Here is a 14,715-nt window from a genome sequence, read left to right as displayed (position 1 = left end):
ACATGGCGAAGGGCTCTTATTATGGCAGGTCGAGAGAGAGACGCTCGAGCGGGACTCCACCGAGGACCACGAGGCAAGCGCCGCCCGCGGGATCCCCGCTGCGTGTGCGAGCGAGAGAGCCGCTCGAGGGAGGCGCGGCGCTGACGCGGCCGAGGGGGCGGTTGCTTGTGACACTGAAAAGCTGGAGGCGCGGGGAGCACAAGATGGCGGCGGCTGCTGCTGGCGGGCGCTGGCGCCGGGGACGACGGCTGCGCGAGGGGCTGAGCGGCTGAGCGGGAGCGCGCCGCAAGCAGAGGGACATGGCTCGAGCCGGTCCGGTGAGAGTTGGCGGGCTCTGGCGCACCCAGGCGCTCCGGGAGGCGGGGCGGGTGGGGTGGCGCGGGGGGGTCCGGTCGGGGGCAGCCGGGGGATGCCAGGCGCTCCGAGAGCGAGGCAGCAGCCCGTTACTTCTTCCAAGTAGTGTCCTCCGCTGCTCTTCCCGTCACCCGGGAAGCCCCCGCTCCCGAGCTGGGGTTTTGGCGCCTCTTCGAAGGAGCCGGGAAGGAGAAACTTCTCTCCCTCGGCTTCTTCGCCATCCCGTCGAGAGGCTCCTTCCCTTATCCTGGGACGAGAAAGAGGGGGCTCGGAGGCGCCCCTCGGAGTGCTGGGAGTCCCGGGGGCGCTGGTCGGGGGCGCTGGATTAGCTGCATCCTTTTAAATAATTGCGAGTGGGCTGGTTTCCCGATGTGCATCTTGATTCACGCGCGCACAAATGTTTTATAGGTAACTTGCTCGTGTGGAGACGGTCCCCATGTTATCGGCCTCCATAGGTTAAAGCCGGTTCTGGATGACTAGACGTTTTCGTTTTGAGATGGTGGGATAGGAAGGAAGTGTGTTAAAAACTTTTTATGCTGTGGAAATGGGTGTCTAGCTTTTACTTCTGCCTTGATTTATTTATTTATTTTAAAGGGAACAGATTTCTGCGGACCTGTTGAGATGTTTACTTTCAGAGATGTAACTCTTATCTTTCAAAGGAAGCACTTGTTGCACCTGGAATAGGTTTGTAGTGTCTTTTGAAAGTCGAGGTTAATACACCTCAGTATGTTGTCACTTCCTCTGAATTAATAAGTCTCATCTTACTTACATCCACCCTTCCTTACATATTTCTTGTATTTTGGAAGTTGGCACCTGCAACCTCATTGATCTGGAATACTTCCTGTTGGTAATAGCTGACATAGATTAGGTGAACAGATTAGAAGAAAGATAAATTGGAGAAACTTGTCTATTTACTGTCCCTTAACTATCCTGATTGAGAATACAAAGGACTACTAAATATATCTTAAGTGATCTTGATTATGCACCTGAAGGCTGTGTCTGCAAACACAATTTCTTAAAGAACATCCACTGATAGGAGTATCACAAATGAATGTGTTAAAAAAAAAAGCTAGTGACCAGAATGAGTAGAGGAAACATTTTCTTAATAAATCTTATATGATTTATAATATCATTCTTAGAATAAGCATTCACACTTGGCCCCACACTTGAACTCTTCTGTTGTGTTGAGTAACTGACAATAAGGCATACCTTTTGAATCTTTGTTACTTAGGGTTTGTGTGCATAAAACTCATTGAAAAAGTATCAGAAGATAATGGGAGGGAGAAATCTATGAAACAATGTGAACTAGTAGATTTCCTAATAGGTCAGCATGGAGCTGCAATTAAATGTAAATTGGAGTGAAACAAAACTGTATGCAAAAAAGCCAGCCTATTATTTACAGAATTTTGGGTTAACAGTGATTATGTAGAAAGGAGTACTGCATGTAGTATATTTTACACAAAAGTTTGTGACTTTAATGATGGCAAGTGATTATAATGCTAAAAGGTTGAGATTTGTTAAGTTTTTATGTACTTAAATTACTTTGGTAGTGCATGAACTTTATTACATGGAAAGGTCATGAAGATCTAGGTTTCAGGGTGCAGTCTTAACTTCACATACCTGGGTGTAAGCCACTTTGAATTTAGTTCTGAGTAGACATAGTTAGGATTGCAGCCAAAGAAACACTTTTCATTGTAAGAAGTAAATGATTGTAGTAAGATGTTAATTCCCCCCTATACCCCCACCTTTCCTTGCCTATCTGAGAGTAAGCCCCATTGAATTCAATACAACTTACTTCTGACTAGACATAGTTAGGATTGTGCTGTTAGGCTGTAATCCTATACAAACTTAACTGGGAGTAAGTTCATTGAATTCACTGGGGCTTACTCCTAATGTATAGGACTGTACTGCTAAGATGCAATTTTAAAGTACTAGACCAGATTTATCATGTATTGGTTATACATGCTAACATTCACCATTTAATTTCTACTACACAGCTCTTAACATTTGTAACTTACTTTCTGTGCTTGACATCTGCACTGCACCAGTTTGGGAATTGTTCCTTTAAACAATGTGATGCTTAGTGATGAAAATAATTTGAGTCCTGTGTGTAAATACTGATTTATGATAGTAGGAGTTCATATTTTTTGACTTGCATCTAGCACTGAGTACCTAATTGTATTAGTAATAAGTTAAGCTACTGCATTTATATTTAACTTTCTATTTCATATTAAAGATTCCTGTTCTGTGATTATTTAATGATGTGTAGAGGCCAAAGAAGGAATGATTACTTTTTACTTTTGCATTTTGTCAGTGAGGTAGGACAGCAGGTAGAAGGACTGTATTTAAAGTGAAATGATATATATTGAGGCTATTTGCTCAGTTATTTCAAAATTGTATTTAAGACGTGAGCCAGAAAACCTTGATCTACAGGTATTCTGTTTATTTAACTGTAGGAAAGCATTTTTGTTGCATTTTTATATTCATTTTTTTACTCTTGCATTAGAATCTACAATGAAAAGACTTAAGAATTTTGGACTTTTTATTTAACAAAAAATGGCTAAAGGTAGAAGGGAAAGAAAGAATCTAATAATTATCAGGGTGATTTACACATAAAATGGCATAATGCACATCTTATTAAACTATGTTCAATTATGCCTGGTGGCTGAATGAGAAAAAGTAAGCTGAGCTTGAGTCCCAACTGTTTGTAAGTTGGACCCCATGAGGGAAAATTCAGCAAATTGTCTGTGGTGCAAAATCTAAGGGTGACCAGGGGTGCCTTTTATCTATGGCCCTTTAAACCGCCTGTGTTGTTTTTGTTTGTTACTATGTTATACATATTTGTGTTTTTATATTGTAAACCTCCCTATGATCCTCGGGTGTAGGGCGGTATAGATATTGAATAAATAATAATTTTATCAACTCCGACTGTTGACGGGAGCTGCTGTTGTCCCTGGACCAGAATAGTTTGAGCACAGTAGGCCAAGCATTGGTAAAGTCATGGTTGATTATTACAGTGTGCTCTATGTGAGGCTTTCCTTGTGCTTGACCTGGAAACTACAGTTAGTACAGCATGCTGCAGCACAATTGCTGACAGGAGTAAGATCCTGTCAACATATAATACTTCTGCTCACAGAACTCTCCTGGCTTCTGGCTTGTTTCAATTAGTATATAAAACCGTCAACTCTTTTACTTGAAGTATTGCCTCTCCATATGTGCCTACTTGACCTCTTCAAGCTGTGGTACTGGCAGTTTTACAAGTGCCATATAATATCCATTCTGCACTTGTGAGGAAAATATTTTAGTATGTGTCAGCATCTATGCTCTGGAACTCTGTGCCTATCAATATCAGGCAGGTGTCTTCATTGCACTGTTTTTTGTGGGGTTTTTTATGCCTGCTAAAAACCTCCTTGTTTAAGGAAGCCTACCCAGACATGTAATTTAATTATGTTTATTGTTCTTAAGATTCTGTTGATTTTTATCAGCATTTTAAAGCCTGATTATTATTATCAGTATTTAATTATAAATATTTTATACTAATTAATGTACACTGCTTAGCTAATTAAAAAAAGTGTTTCTAAACTGAGTTTTTAAAATGCTATATTTATGAAGTTGTAATTCAGTAGATAGGAATAGGTGCAACGCTGAACAGAATGATATGTGCTAATGAAACAATGGGAGTATCCAGTAAAGTTTGACTCCTTGTCAGGCTAAAGTTTCATAATCTTCCTTTACAAGGGCACATGGGGCTTGTTTGTCATGGTATACAGATGTAGTGACAAGTGTAAGTGCTGTGCCCCATCCTAATATTTGTCAGTGGACCACCTTGAGCCGTGATTTATTAAATAGATGTGTCTTAAACTGATGCTTCATGCTGATTAGGGCAAATTTTCAGATAGACGGAAAAGGTTCTGCCATACTGAAGAATTTATTCCTATGGGGAATGATTTTGACATTTGGCGTAAGGAGGAACATGATAAAGGTGTGTACAGTTATGCATTAAGTGAAGCAGGTGGATAGAAATAAGTTTCCCCCCCTCTTCCTTTCATAGTATTAGAACCCAGGATCATGTAGTGAAGCTGAGTGTTGGAAGTTACAGGACAAAAAAAGGAAGTACTTCACACAGTCCATAGTTAAGACATAGAATTCACTATCATAAGATGGATTGTAGGCTGCCAACTTGGACAGCATTAAATTGGGGTTAGACAAATTTGTAGAATCATAGAGTTGGGAGAGGGACCCCAAGGGCCATCTAGTCCAACACCATGCTATGGAATGGAGGAAAACTGCCATCAATGGTTACAAGGAATGATTGCTTCTGTATCTAAGGTGGTATGCCAGTTGTTGTAGAGGATGAGTGAGGAGAGTGCTGCTAAGTTCATGTCCTGCTTTCAGGTTTGCTGGAGGCATTTGGCTGGGCACTCTGAGAACAGGGCGCTAGACTAGGTGGGTCTTTGATCTGATTCAGCAGATTCTTCTTACATCCTAAAAAAAGCTGAAGCTAATTTTTGTTTCCGCTTGCAGGTCAAAATGCAAAGACTGAGAAACCCTTTGGAAGATGAATTTCTGTAGCATTTCATTAACATTATAGTATTGAGAATGGATAAGTGTAAACATGTAGGAAGACTTCGGCTTGCCCAAGACCATTCCATTGTAAATCCTCACAAGTGGCATTGCATGGTATGCAATACTACAGAATCTGTATGGGCCTGCCTCAGCTGCTCACATGTTGCTTGTGGAAGATACATTGAAGAACATGCACTAAAGCACTTTCAGGAAAGCAGTCATCCAGTGGCATTAGAAGTGAATGAGCTGTATGTTTTCTGCTACCTTTGTGATGACTATGTTCTTAATGATAATGCAACTGGGGATTTAAAGCTGTTGCGAAGTACATTAAATGCAATCAAGAGTCAGAATTATGACTGTACTACTCGCAGTGGCAGGATTTTGCGATCGATGGGCACAAGTGATTACCTTTCCCATAATAGTGCTCAAGCCTTGCTTCGTAATCAAGACCGTATGTTCACAGCTCTATGGCACAGGAGGCATGCATTAATGGGCAAAGTTTTTAGATCTTGGTTTGAACTGACACCAAGTGGGAAAAGGGTTTTAGAAGAAGAGAAGCTAAGGGAAGAAGCAGAAGAAAGAAGGATCAATGCTAAGAAGAAAAGAGAAGAGAGAAAGCGCCAGTTGAAAGAAGAAATGGAAAAAATGCCTCCAAGAAAGAGCTTTCGCTTGCAAAATCAAAATAAGGAATCCTCAAAAATATCACTCTATGCACTAAAAATGTCACAGAATTTGGACTCTGCTGTAGAACTGAAAGTAACAGCTACCTCAGATGATGTAAAATTAAAAAAAATTAATGACTCTCCAGTTAAACGAAGGCCTACTGTGACTCCCGGTGTAACAGGATTACGCAACTTGGGGAATACATGTTATATGAACTCTGTTCTCCAGGTATTGAGTCATTTGCTCATATTTCGGGAATGTTTTTTAAAGCTTGATTTGAACCAAACTCAAGAGTTGTTAGCAGCTGCAGCCAATGGCAAAACAAGATCATCTTCTAAACATTCTCCATCTGCCGGCTCTGTATTTCATGTGAACAAAAGTCAATTTAAGGACAAGGAGTCTTCTGCAAGGCGATCTAGTGTTTCATCAGGCTTAAGTGGTGGAGCGTCAAATAGCAGAAATATGGAACTTATTCAGCCTAAGGAGCCAAGCTCAAAGTACATTTCTCTTTGTCATGAGCTGCATACATTGTTTCAAGTCATGTGGTCTGGCAAGTGGGCTTTGGTATCTCCATTTGCCATGCTCCATTCTGTGTGGAGACTAATCCCAGCCTTTCGTGGTTATGCCCAGCAAGATGCTCAGGAATTTCTCTGTGAACTTTTGGATAAAGTACAGCAAGAATTGGAGACAGCTCGTACAAAATGCCCAGCCCTCATCCCCACTTCTCAAAGGAAACTCATTAAACAGGTTTTGAATGTGGTCAATACAATTTTTCATGGACAGCTTTTAAGCCAGGTATGTTGTGTTGCATTCACAAAGCTCTGCAATGATTTAAAATATTAATGTAAATTAATGGGTCAAAATGAAGACTCGTTTTACTGTTATCATTGGAGTGGGGTGTAGTCTCTTTTAATAAATATTTTAAATATATTGCCTTCATGGATTGTGTAGATTAAGTGTGAGAAAATAACTTTTTAAAGAACGCACAAGAAAATATAGAATGCTGTGAGATACAGAAAGGTACTGATTGTCGGTAGTTACAGCTATTCATTTATTTCAAGCTTGCAAGAAGACATTAAGTTGGAGTCTAAAGGTATGGCTGTTGGAAGGGAGTATCTCCATTACTCTTCCGGAGAGCATACTGATCATTCATGGCATGACCATATCAGAGTGCTACTAAACCAACATCTAAACCAGCTTTCCTTTCTATTTTAATTATTTTCTTTAAGCACTGATAAAATTAAACAGCATAATCTACTACTCCAGGAGAAAAAAATAGAGTAATTATTAGCCTCTTATAAATCAGACACTTTTTATGTGTAGTAAAAACATGCAACTTGCTGCAGGTTGTTGTGATTTGAGACCCATACTAAGATAATTGAGATCTGGAACATGGGGCTTTCCGGTCAAAGCTGACTTAAATTTCCATCACTGAATTGGGATGTTTGTATAATGCATGCCAGTAGAATAAGTGTCTGCAGCTGTTATAACTTTTCTACTTCATACGCAGTAAAAATCTAATGATTTAAATTCACATGTATTTGATACTTTGCTATATATGAAAATGTACTCATCTAAAAATGTTAATCTAATCAGCCTTCTGTCAGCTTGATTTTTATCTTTAAGGAAGTGAGAGTAATAGCATTTCAAGCAATTTTCTGCACAATTCACTTGACTCAGAGCATCACCACTGATTTTACTGGGACTGCTCTGGTCTGTTAATTGCAACTATAATAACTTATCAGAATGCCCTCTGTAGTTTTGATGTGCAGATTCCTAAATGGTATTAAAAATACTACCGGGAGCTTGTAAGTACTTACTGTATTTTGTGGTAATTCATGTACAGAAGCCTGTACACAGGAGAACCTTGCTTGAGTCACTAACATTCCCATCATCCCTGACCACTGGTCCTATTAGCTAGGGATCTGGAGGGCTGAGTTTGGGGATGCCTGCCCTATGGAGTTGAACTGCTTGGGTTTGGAAACTTCACCTGGACCCACAGTTTCACAGTCAGCATAATAATGCAATTGCACTATTGTTCTATCCCTAGATTTCAGCAGTTTGATTAATCATTGAGGGGTATTTTACTTCTTATTCCGCTCCTCTCATTTGCTTTACCTTGCATTTGCTAGTTTTCAACTACTTTAGACTTGTTTCCTAGAAACCTTTGCACCATACCCATGAATGCCCACTTAATGTTCCCTTTCAAGATACACTTTTTTATATACAGGTAATGAAACAATGTATCTCCCCCCCCCCCCCCCGCTGGAAATACTAAAATGACTACAATATAAATATTAAGACTCTCTACTAATGAAACACATTAAACTGGTAATATATAAAATATTTATTGATAGAATAATAACAGCATTAATTACAGTGGAAAATAACAAAGAGCATCACATATCTGGCTTTTTTGAAGTGCACTGAGGGCTTTTCAGAATTGGGGCCCTAGTTGAAAAGCATTTTTCAATTAACTATGGAGAAAGAAAAATCACTATGAACAGCTCTCAGGATGGGTCATGTAAACTGAAATGAAGGGTCAAATGGAAGGACATCAACTGTCACTGAGCTGTAATTTTACATTTTTTAAAAAAAATGTAATCAATTTTAAGATGATGATGAGGCTTTCAAGAGCAACAAAGCAGCTAAGGCCACAGTCCTAATCCCCTGAACCCCAGCGACAGGGCTTCATGCAGGCAGCACTGCATCCATAGTCTCAGTGTTTGCGCTGGCCAATGCCACTTCATTGCGTCAGTTCCCACCATGGATTGGGCCCGTTGCCGTTGCTTGACTGCAGCAGATCTCATGCTGGTCCAGTCCATCCCCAAAATGCCCTTCTTCATCAGTGGAACTAACCAGAGCTGGGCAGGGGGACCCCTCCCACTCTGTCCAGACCCCCTCCAGTGTGAAGGATTGGGGTTTTGGATTGCTCCACCCCTCCTCTTCACATCTGCAATATGTATGCACATTCACTTGCAAAAGAAGGGAGGGCTAGAGAGTCAAATTAAGTGGGTTTTTTTGTCTTGACAGGTAACGTGTCTTGCGTGTGATAATAAGTCTAATACTATAGAACCCTTCTGGGATCTGTCACTGGAATTTCCTGAACGATACCACTGCAATGGAAAGGAGACAACCTGTCAGCATCCATGCTTGTTGACGGAAATGTTGGCCAAGTTTACAGAAACTGAAGCATTGGAAGGAAAGATATATGCCTGTGATCAGTGCAACAGTGAGTAAAGGCAGCATGTACTTGGGCACCTGACTTTCATGTAACATGTGGCCTAGCTTTGGTTAAGAGCATAGATACTGTCAGGGGCTCAGGAGCAGGAGCACAGGGGAGAGAGGAAATGGAGAGCGAAGGGGAAGAATCCGAGGGCAGCGTAGGGGAGTATGACAGTGGCCCGAGAGATTCCATGAGCTTCTCCAGCGAATCAGAAGATTCCCAGAAGGGGGCGCCGACGGTCAGGGCAAGGGGGGGTCCCAGGGGGGACGCACCAGAAACAAGGAGCCAGCGGGGAACCCCAAAGCAGCAGAGGGGGATCAGGACCAGTTTCCCCACCAGAGCGTAGTGGGGGGGAAGAGTCACATGTGTCAGGGCCAGCGTCTCCTCCAGCGGGGAGAGAAAGTGAGTCAGGGCTGACCACGCCTCCAACGGAGGGGAGGTCAGTTGCAGCTAGCCCCCCCAGAGGGGGAAGCAGTGACAGCAGCAGTGAAACGGTCAGGAGGAAAATTGCTGGCTGGGCGCGCGCGCCAAGTTCAAATGTATAGGCGCGGGGGACAGCAGGAGACCCGGATGGGGAACCAGCTCCTAAAGCCCGCCGGAGGGAGGGGGAAGGCTCAGGGGATTCAGCGTCAGAAGAGTCTAGAAAGGGCGAGACCCCAACGGACAGGCGGAACCAGAGGCGGAAAGAACAGAGGAAGAGGTGGAGTAAGGCTAGAGTCTTAAACTGGTGTCTGGGGGGAGGAGACTCAGACGGAGCATCAGCGGTCTGAGAGTTGAGACGTAGAGCCGCACACTGCGGCTCTGGAAGTGAAACTGAACTTCAATAAAGACTTTTGTACTTAACAACGAAGCAGCGTTGGTCCTTTGTGAGCTGGGACCTCGGGCGGCTCTGACAGATACTGCCAGTACATTTTTAACCATCACAATCAGAAAAATTACCTCTTATTTGTGCATCTGTTAAATGTGCAAAACAAGGTGTGAACAGTCCCTTGAGTTCACAGTATAAGGTCATATGATATATAAAGGTAATCTCAAGGAACAAAACTATCAATCTACATTTGTACCTTTTTTTTTAGTATTTATATCATGTGCTCATCTCAGGATTGCATCAGTACATTATCCATACTTCACTGGAGCTCATCGCGTTTTACACCAACATATACACCTGTAATAAGGGTTTTCTGGAATTTTTTGAACTAAATTGCATTGAAATGTATTATTTAGAAAATTTTCATTTCATAAAATTTTCTGATGCCCTAATTTGGTTTATTTTATTTGCTTATAGTAAACAAGGCTAGAAATTCTGAAAATGCCATGCTTTCCTAATTATTTGCAATTGGTATCAATTCACAAACTTAGTTTTTTTCTGCAGAAAATCTTCAACCCCCACATAACTGATATAAAGTTGCATATTGAATGTTCTTTATGTTCAAGTAACGTTTCCACAATATATCTCCAAAATGGATTCCTGCTAAACTGACTGTACACACAGAAATTCTTCTAAACCAATTCTTAGTTGAGAAGCTATAGTCTAGACTGAGGCAACCTATGTTTGGCATGTATTATCCAGAGTGCATTGATTTATTTTTTTCTACAAAATGCATCTATTGTGAATATGAGTGGAGGATTTTCTTTTTCTTGTCATAGCAAAACGAAGGAAGTTTTCTTCTAAGCCCATTATACTCACAGAAGCACAGAAGCAACTTATGGTATGCCGACTACCTCAAGTTCTGCGGTTACACCTTAAGCGGTTCAGGTACTGTAGTGAACTACCTTTGCTATCATATTAAGGAAAATGGGCTGGCAACCTTAATGGGTTTTTTTTAAAAAAATAGATCTGTATATTTAGTCGGATTATAAAGAATGCTTCTTGAGATTACAATAAAAATGTGCGCTCTACCCAGAACCCAAGGGATATTATACCTGTTATCAATACTGTTTTGCATTAAAGGAATTTGATGAAGCTTCTGACAATGATTTGAACTGGTGTGAATATTGAGGTGTTCCTGAACATTTCAGGTGCTCAAGGAATGAAGTTGTCAGTATCCAAATGTTAGCAGCCTGTTTTCTGTGAGGCAAAGTTGTTTGACTTAAATTAAGACCTTGTATATGCCTCGGGGACAAGAAGCGCCACTGTGAAGCAAATCTTAAGTGGGAAGAGACCCCAGGAAGCATAGAGTCTATAGGAAAGACAGATGCTTTGTAAATTACAAAGCAGGGAATAATTCCCTCAGATTTTCTTGTTACTTCTAGGGAATGATTGGGGAAGGCACAACTGGTGAAATTCTCCCTTCTATGAAACTCTTAAATGGCCCTCTCAGGGTCTGTGACTGGAAATCCCTAAGGAACCAGTGGCATTAGAGAAAAACATTTTACAGTGGTACCTCTGGATGCGAACGGGATCTGTTCCGGAGCCCCGTTCGCATCCTGAAGTGAACGCAACCCGCGCCTGCCGTCTGTGCGTGTTGCGATTCGCCGCTTCCGCACATGACATCATTTTGAGCATCTGCGCATGCGCGAGCGGCAAAACCCGGAAGTGACGCATTCCATTACTTCCGGGTTGCCGTGGAGCGTAACCTGAAAACGTTCAACCTGAAGCATATTTAACCCGAGGTATGACTGTATTTGTCAATTGGGTTTGAACAAACCAGTCAAATTTGTCACAGAGGGAGTGGTTGTGAGGGAACCAACTTCTGCACTGGACATAAAGAAATTTTTCAGATATGAAGGAGTGTCTTGCAAATGAGGACTTGATCTAGTGGGCATAAGTTACAGTATTAAAAGAAACCTCCAACAGAAAGTGTTCTACAATGAAACTAATAATCTGTAAGAGTGTTGGACTCTCTCTCACTTACGGTTCTCTAGTAGCGACTGGAAAGACTATTATTGTGGATTCTCCTGTGAATTTCCTGCACTTTGCAGACGGCAGGACTTAGCCTACAAGGTGCCCTATAATTATGATTCTGTAACTGCTTCCACACTGTAAGAGATACACAAACTCACAGGCTTTAGCCCACAAATAGAGATTTTTAAACTTCCAGTTATGTTGAAGGTACCCTACAGAACAAGAAATAGAAAATAACTTTTTTATACTTTTCATCACCCAAGATGGTCAGGACGTAATCATCGTGAGAAGATTGGTGTGCACGTCAGCTTTGATCAGACGCTCAACATGGAGCCCTATTGCTGCAGAGAATCTCTCAAGTCCCTTGTTCCAGATTGCTTTACCTATGACCTGTCTGCTGTTGTGATGCATCATGGGAAAGGTTTTGGCTCAGGACACTACACTGCCTATTGCTATAACTCAGAAGGAGGTACAAACAAATTTGAATCTGAAATCCAATTTAAGCTTGCCTTGTAGATACAGTAGCTTGCACTGCCACAACAGAAGGGTTATATTCAACATATTGTTAAGGAGGTTCCTTCAGGGCAAGGATTTCTCTTTGTGCAACTGTAATGCCCCCCACCCCACCATATTCCCTCTAAATCTTTTCTGGGGCTTCTCCCAATCCATAAAGTAGTTTTTTGGGTGGTGCAAGGGGCAGGGAGTCCCATTGTGCTAGTGCTAATCATTTTGCTAGCACGAATATTTCATTCCCTAAACTCAATACTTTTAAGCAGGGGAATCTTATACAATTGTAATGAATGCTGCACAAAGAGGCCAACCTGTCATTTGGACAGTTCTGCATATATCCTTTTGGTGGGGGGAGTACAGCTATTTCTGTGTACAATGTAGTATTCTTATATTGCAATACATAAAATCCTTTGATCTGTTACAAGAACCAGTGCTGCAATACTTTTATTGCTCTTGTCTTCTAGGATTCTGGGTTCATTGCAATGATTCCAAGCTCAACATGTGCACTATGGAAGAAGTATGCAAGGCCCAGGCCTACATCTTGTTTTATACTCAACGAATTACTCAGGCAAATGGACACTGTAAAGTTTCAGCTCTTGACTCACCATCTGGAAAACAGCCAAATACTGAGGTTAATTGTTCCAGTGCAGATAGTAACAGCTAATCCAAAGCCAATTTAATATGTACAGTACAAGTCTGAGAGTTGTCACTTATACATGTGTTGAGATGAGTAAGTGCAGTATTGTACAATGTATCTTCATACCCTTTTGTACTAGCTGAAAACTTGTTTTGGGGAAATTTTTTTTTAGTATAAATACTTTTTATTGATGGTAGTTAACTTCCAAAATTATTAGGATATCTGTATAGCTATTTTTTTAAAAGAAAATTGCCATTTGAATTGTTAAATCTTACCTCAAGCTGTTTCTCAGCATTTTTATATTTTGATATTTTGGTGTAGAAAACATAGATAAGGAATTTTGGTGAGCAACTTGTGTAATTTTGGATTTTTTTTTATAAAAAATGTGCATTTTATACCATGTTTCCTGAAGTACCAGTCATTGCAGGCATATGTCTTGCTTCCACAGAATTTTAAAAAACAAGATGGTATAAAATGTAGAACTTTGCTTTCCCCTCTGAACTGAAAAGTCCTGCAGAGAGCAAAATACAACTCTGCTTCCTACCTCCATTTGGTAAACCATATTACCTACTCAGTCACTAGGTCCTGGGGAGAAGCAACAAGATATTTATTCAGTGTGTGCAACTGCTCAGTGCTAGGGGAAGAATAACTAGCAAATTATTACCCCTCTCTACTGTATCAATAAAACACCCCAAATCTGATAGTGCCCTCACAAAATCTTGTGTTGCTCTATTTGTCTTTTATCTGTTTCTTTAGGACCATAGGCTATGTAAGAAGTGAAGCTGTGTAAGTGAAACTTAGGAGTACTGTGGGCTGTGATTTGTTTTGTATAAGCAAAGCAAAAGGTTTTTTTATTGGTAAGAGCTTAATTTTTTTAACTGCCTGCTGCTCTGTGTGTGTGGGGGGGGGAAATCCTCCTGAATTCTTCAGCGCTTCCTAACCAGCATGAGGGACAGACTTACATTGTGATGTCTGTTGGAGGACATCTGCCTCCCAACAAAAAAAGTGCTGTGAAAGTGAACCGGTTAGTGTGAAGCTCCTAATATTTTTTTTTTTAAAATGCAGAGATAGCTGAGGGGTATCTTTGAGCAAGAGACACAAACCCTTGCTCTCCCGGCCCTCTGGAAATAGGATTTTGGAGTTTTGGGTGACTTGCCCTAGTGTGAATTATGGAGGGAAGTTATTGCTTATACAAAAACCTCTCTCGTCTTCTATCCTTCCAACTCTGAAGTACACAGAGAACTGTATAAAGTTTCCCCGTAGAGAGGGAATTCAAGCACTCCACCACCCCAAGAGAAAGGGCTGGGAGGGGAGAACTGAATACAGCGAAGCTGTCTGTGCAGAGATTCTCAAATGCCACAGAAAAATGCATGTCTCATGCTCACATAAAAATAAGCATTAAGTCCCTAATTCACTTTCTTCTCAAAGTTATCTGGGGTGATAGGAAAAAGACTTTTGTATACTCTAGTTTAATAGGCACTCTCTCTGCATGAAGAACCCAAAAAATAATGGTTAGAGCCCTTTTTTCAGGACCTTTTAACACAGCAGGTCCCCTGATTATTTGCACACAAGGCAGAAACTTGAGCATAGACATTTGTCTTAATTACTGTAATCTTACTAGTCCTTGAACTGATAGCCACCCAACATAAGTGAGATACCTAGATAAAGACTACATATTTTATTAAACACAAAACGCATTGCCTATGAATATTTGATGTTAAGTAGCAAAATGTCTTCATTTGCAGCCTGTTTTCTACTGTTCAGCTAGAAGGGTACTATATTTTCTTTTCTTTGTTGGCCAGTACAGCGAACAGTTAACCTATCTGCTACAAAAAAAAACCCTACCATCTTAAAAGAACCCAATGTCCCAATTTAAAAAAACACCATGAAAGAGAATTAAGCATAGCAACTAGT

The 14,715-nt window shown here is 41.0% G+C and overlaps 1 protein-coding gene across 2 annotated transcripts; it reads left to right on the top strand.

Annotated features, from left to right (window-relative positions):
• The first annotated feature begins 168 nt into the window (after positions 1 to 168).
• USP44 (ubiquitin specific peptidase 44) lies at positions 169 to 13,518 on the top strand. Of its 2 annotated transcripts, XM_083573437.1 has the most exons (7): positions 178 to 317; positions 949 to 1,038; positions 4,879 to 6,378; positions 8,617 to 8,815; positions 10,457 to 10,565; positions 11,918 to 12,123; positions 12,629 to 13,518. In XM_083573437.1, the coding sequence occupies exons 3-7, from the start codon at positions 4,954 to 4,956 to the stop codon at positions 12,826 to 12,828; spliced, it is 2,139 nt and encodes a 712-aa protein (XP_083429563.1). In that variant the 5' UTR covers positions 178 to 317; positions 949 to 1,038; positions 4,879 to 4,953; the 3' UTR covers positions 12,829 to 13,518. The 2 variants fall into 2 exon arrangements, with proteins under 2 accessions (XP_083429562.1, XP_083429563.1); XM_083573436.1 differs by lacking the exon at positions 949 to 1,038 and having other exon boundaries at positions 169 to 317.
• Positions 13,519 to 14,715: the final 1,197 nt, after the last annotated feature.

Source organism: Podarcis filfolensis (genome assembly GCF_964270895.1).
Source record: "Podarcis filfolensis genome assembly, chromosome: 10".
NCBI classification, from domain to species: Eukaryota; Metazoa; Chordata; class Lepidosauria; order Squamata; family Lacertidae; genus Podarcis; species Podarcis filfolensis.
The sequence above is the reverse complement of the archived record's forward strand: the minus strand, read 5'-3'. Positions and strand labels throughout refer to the sequence as shown.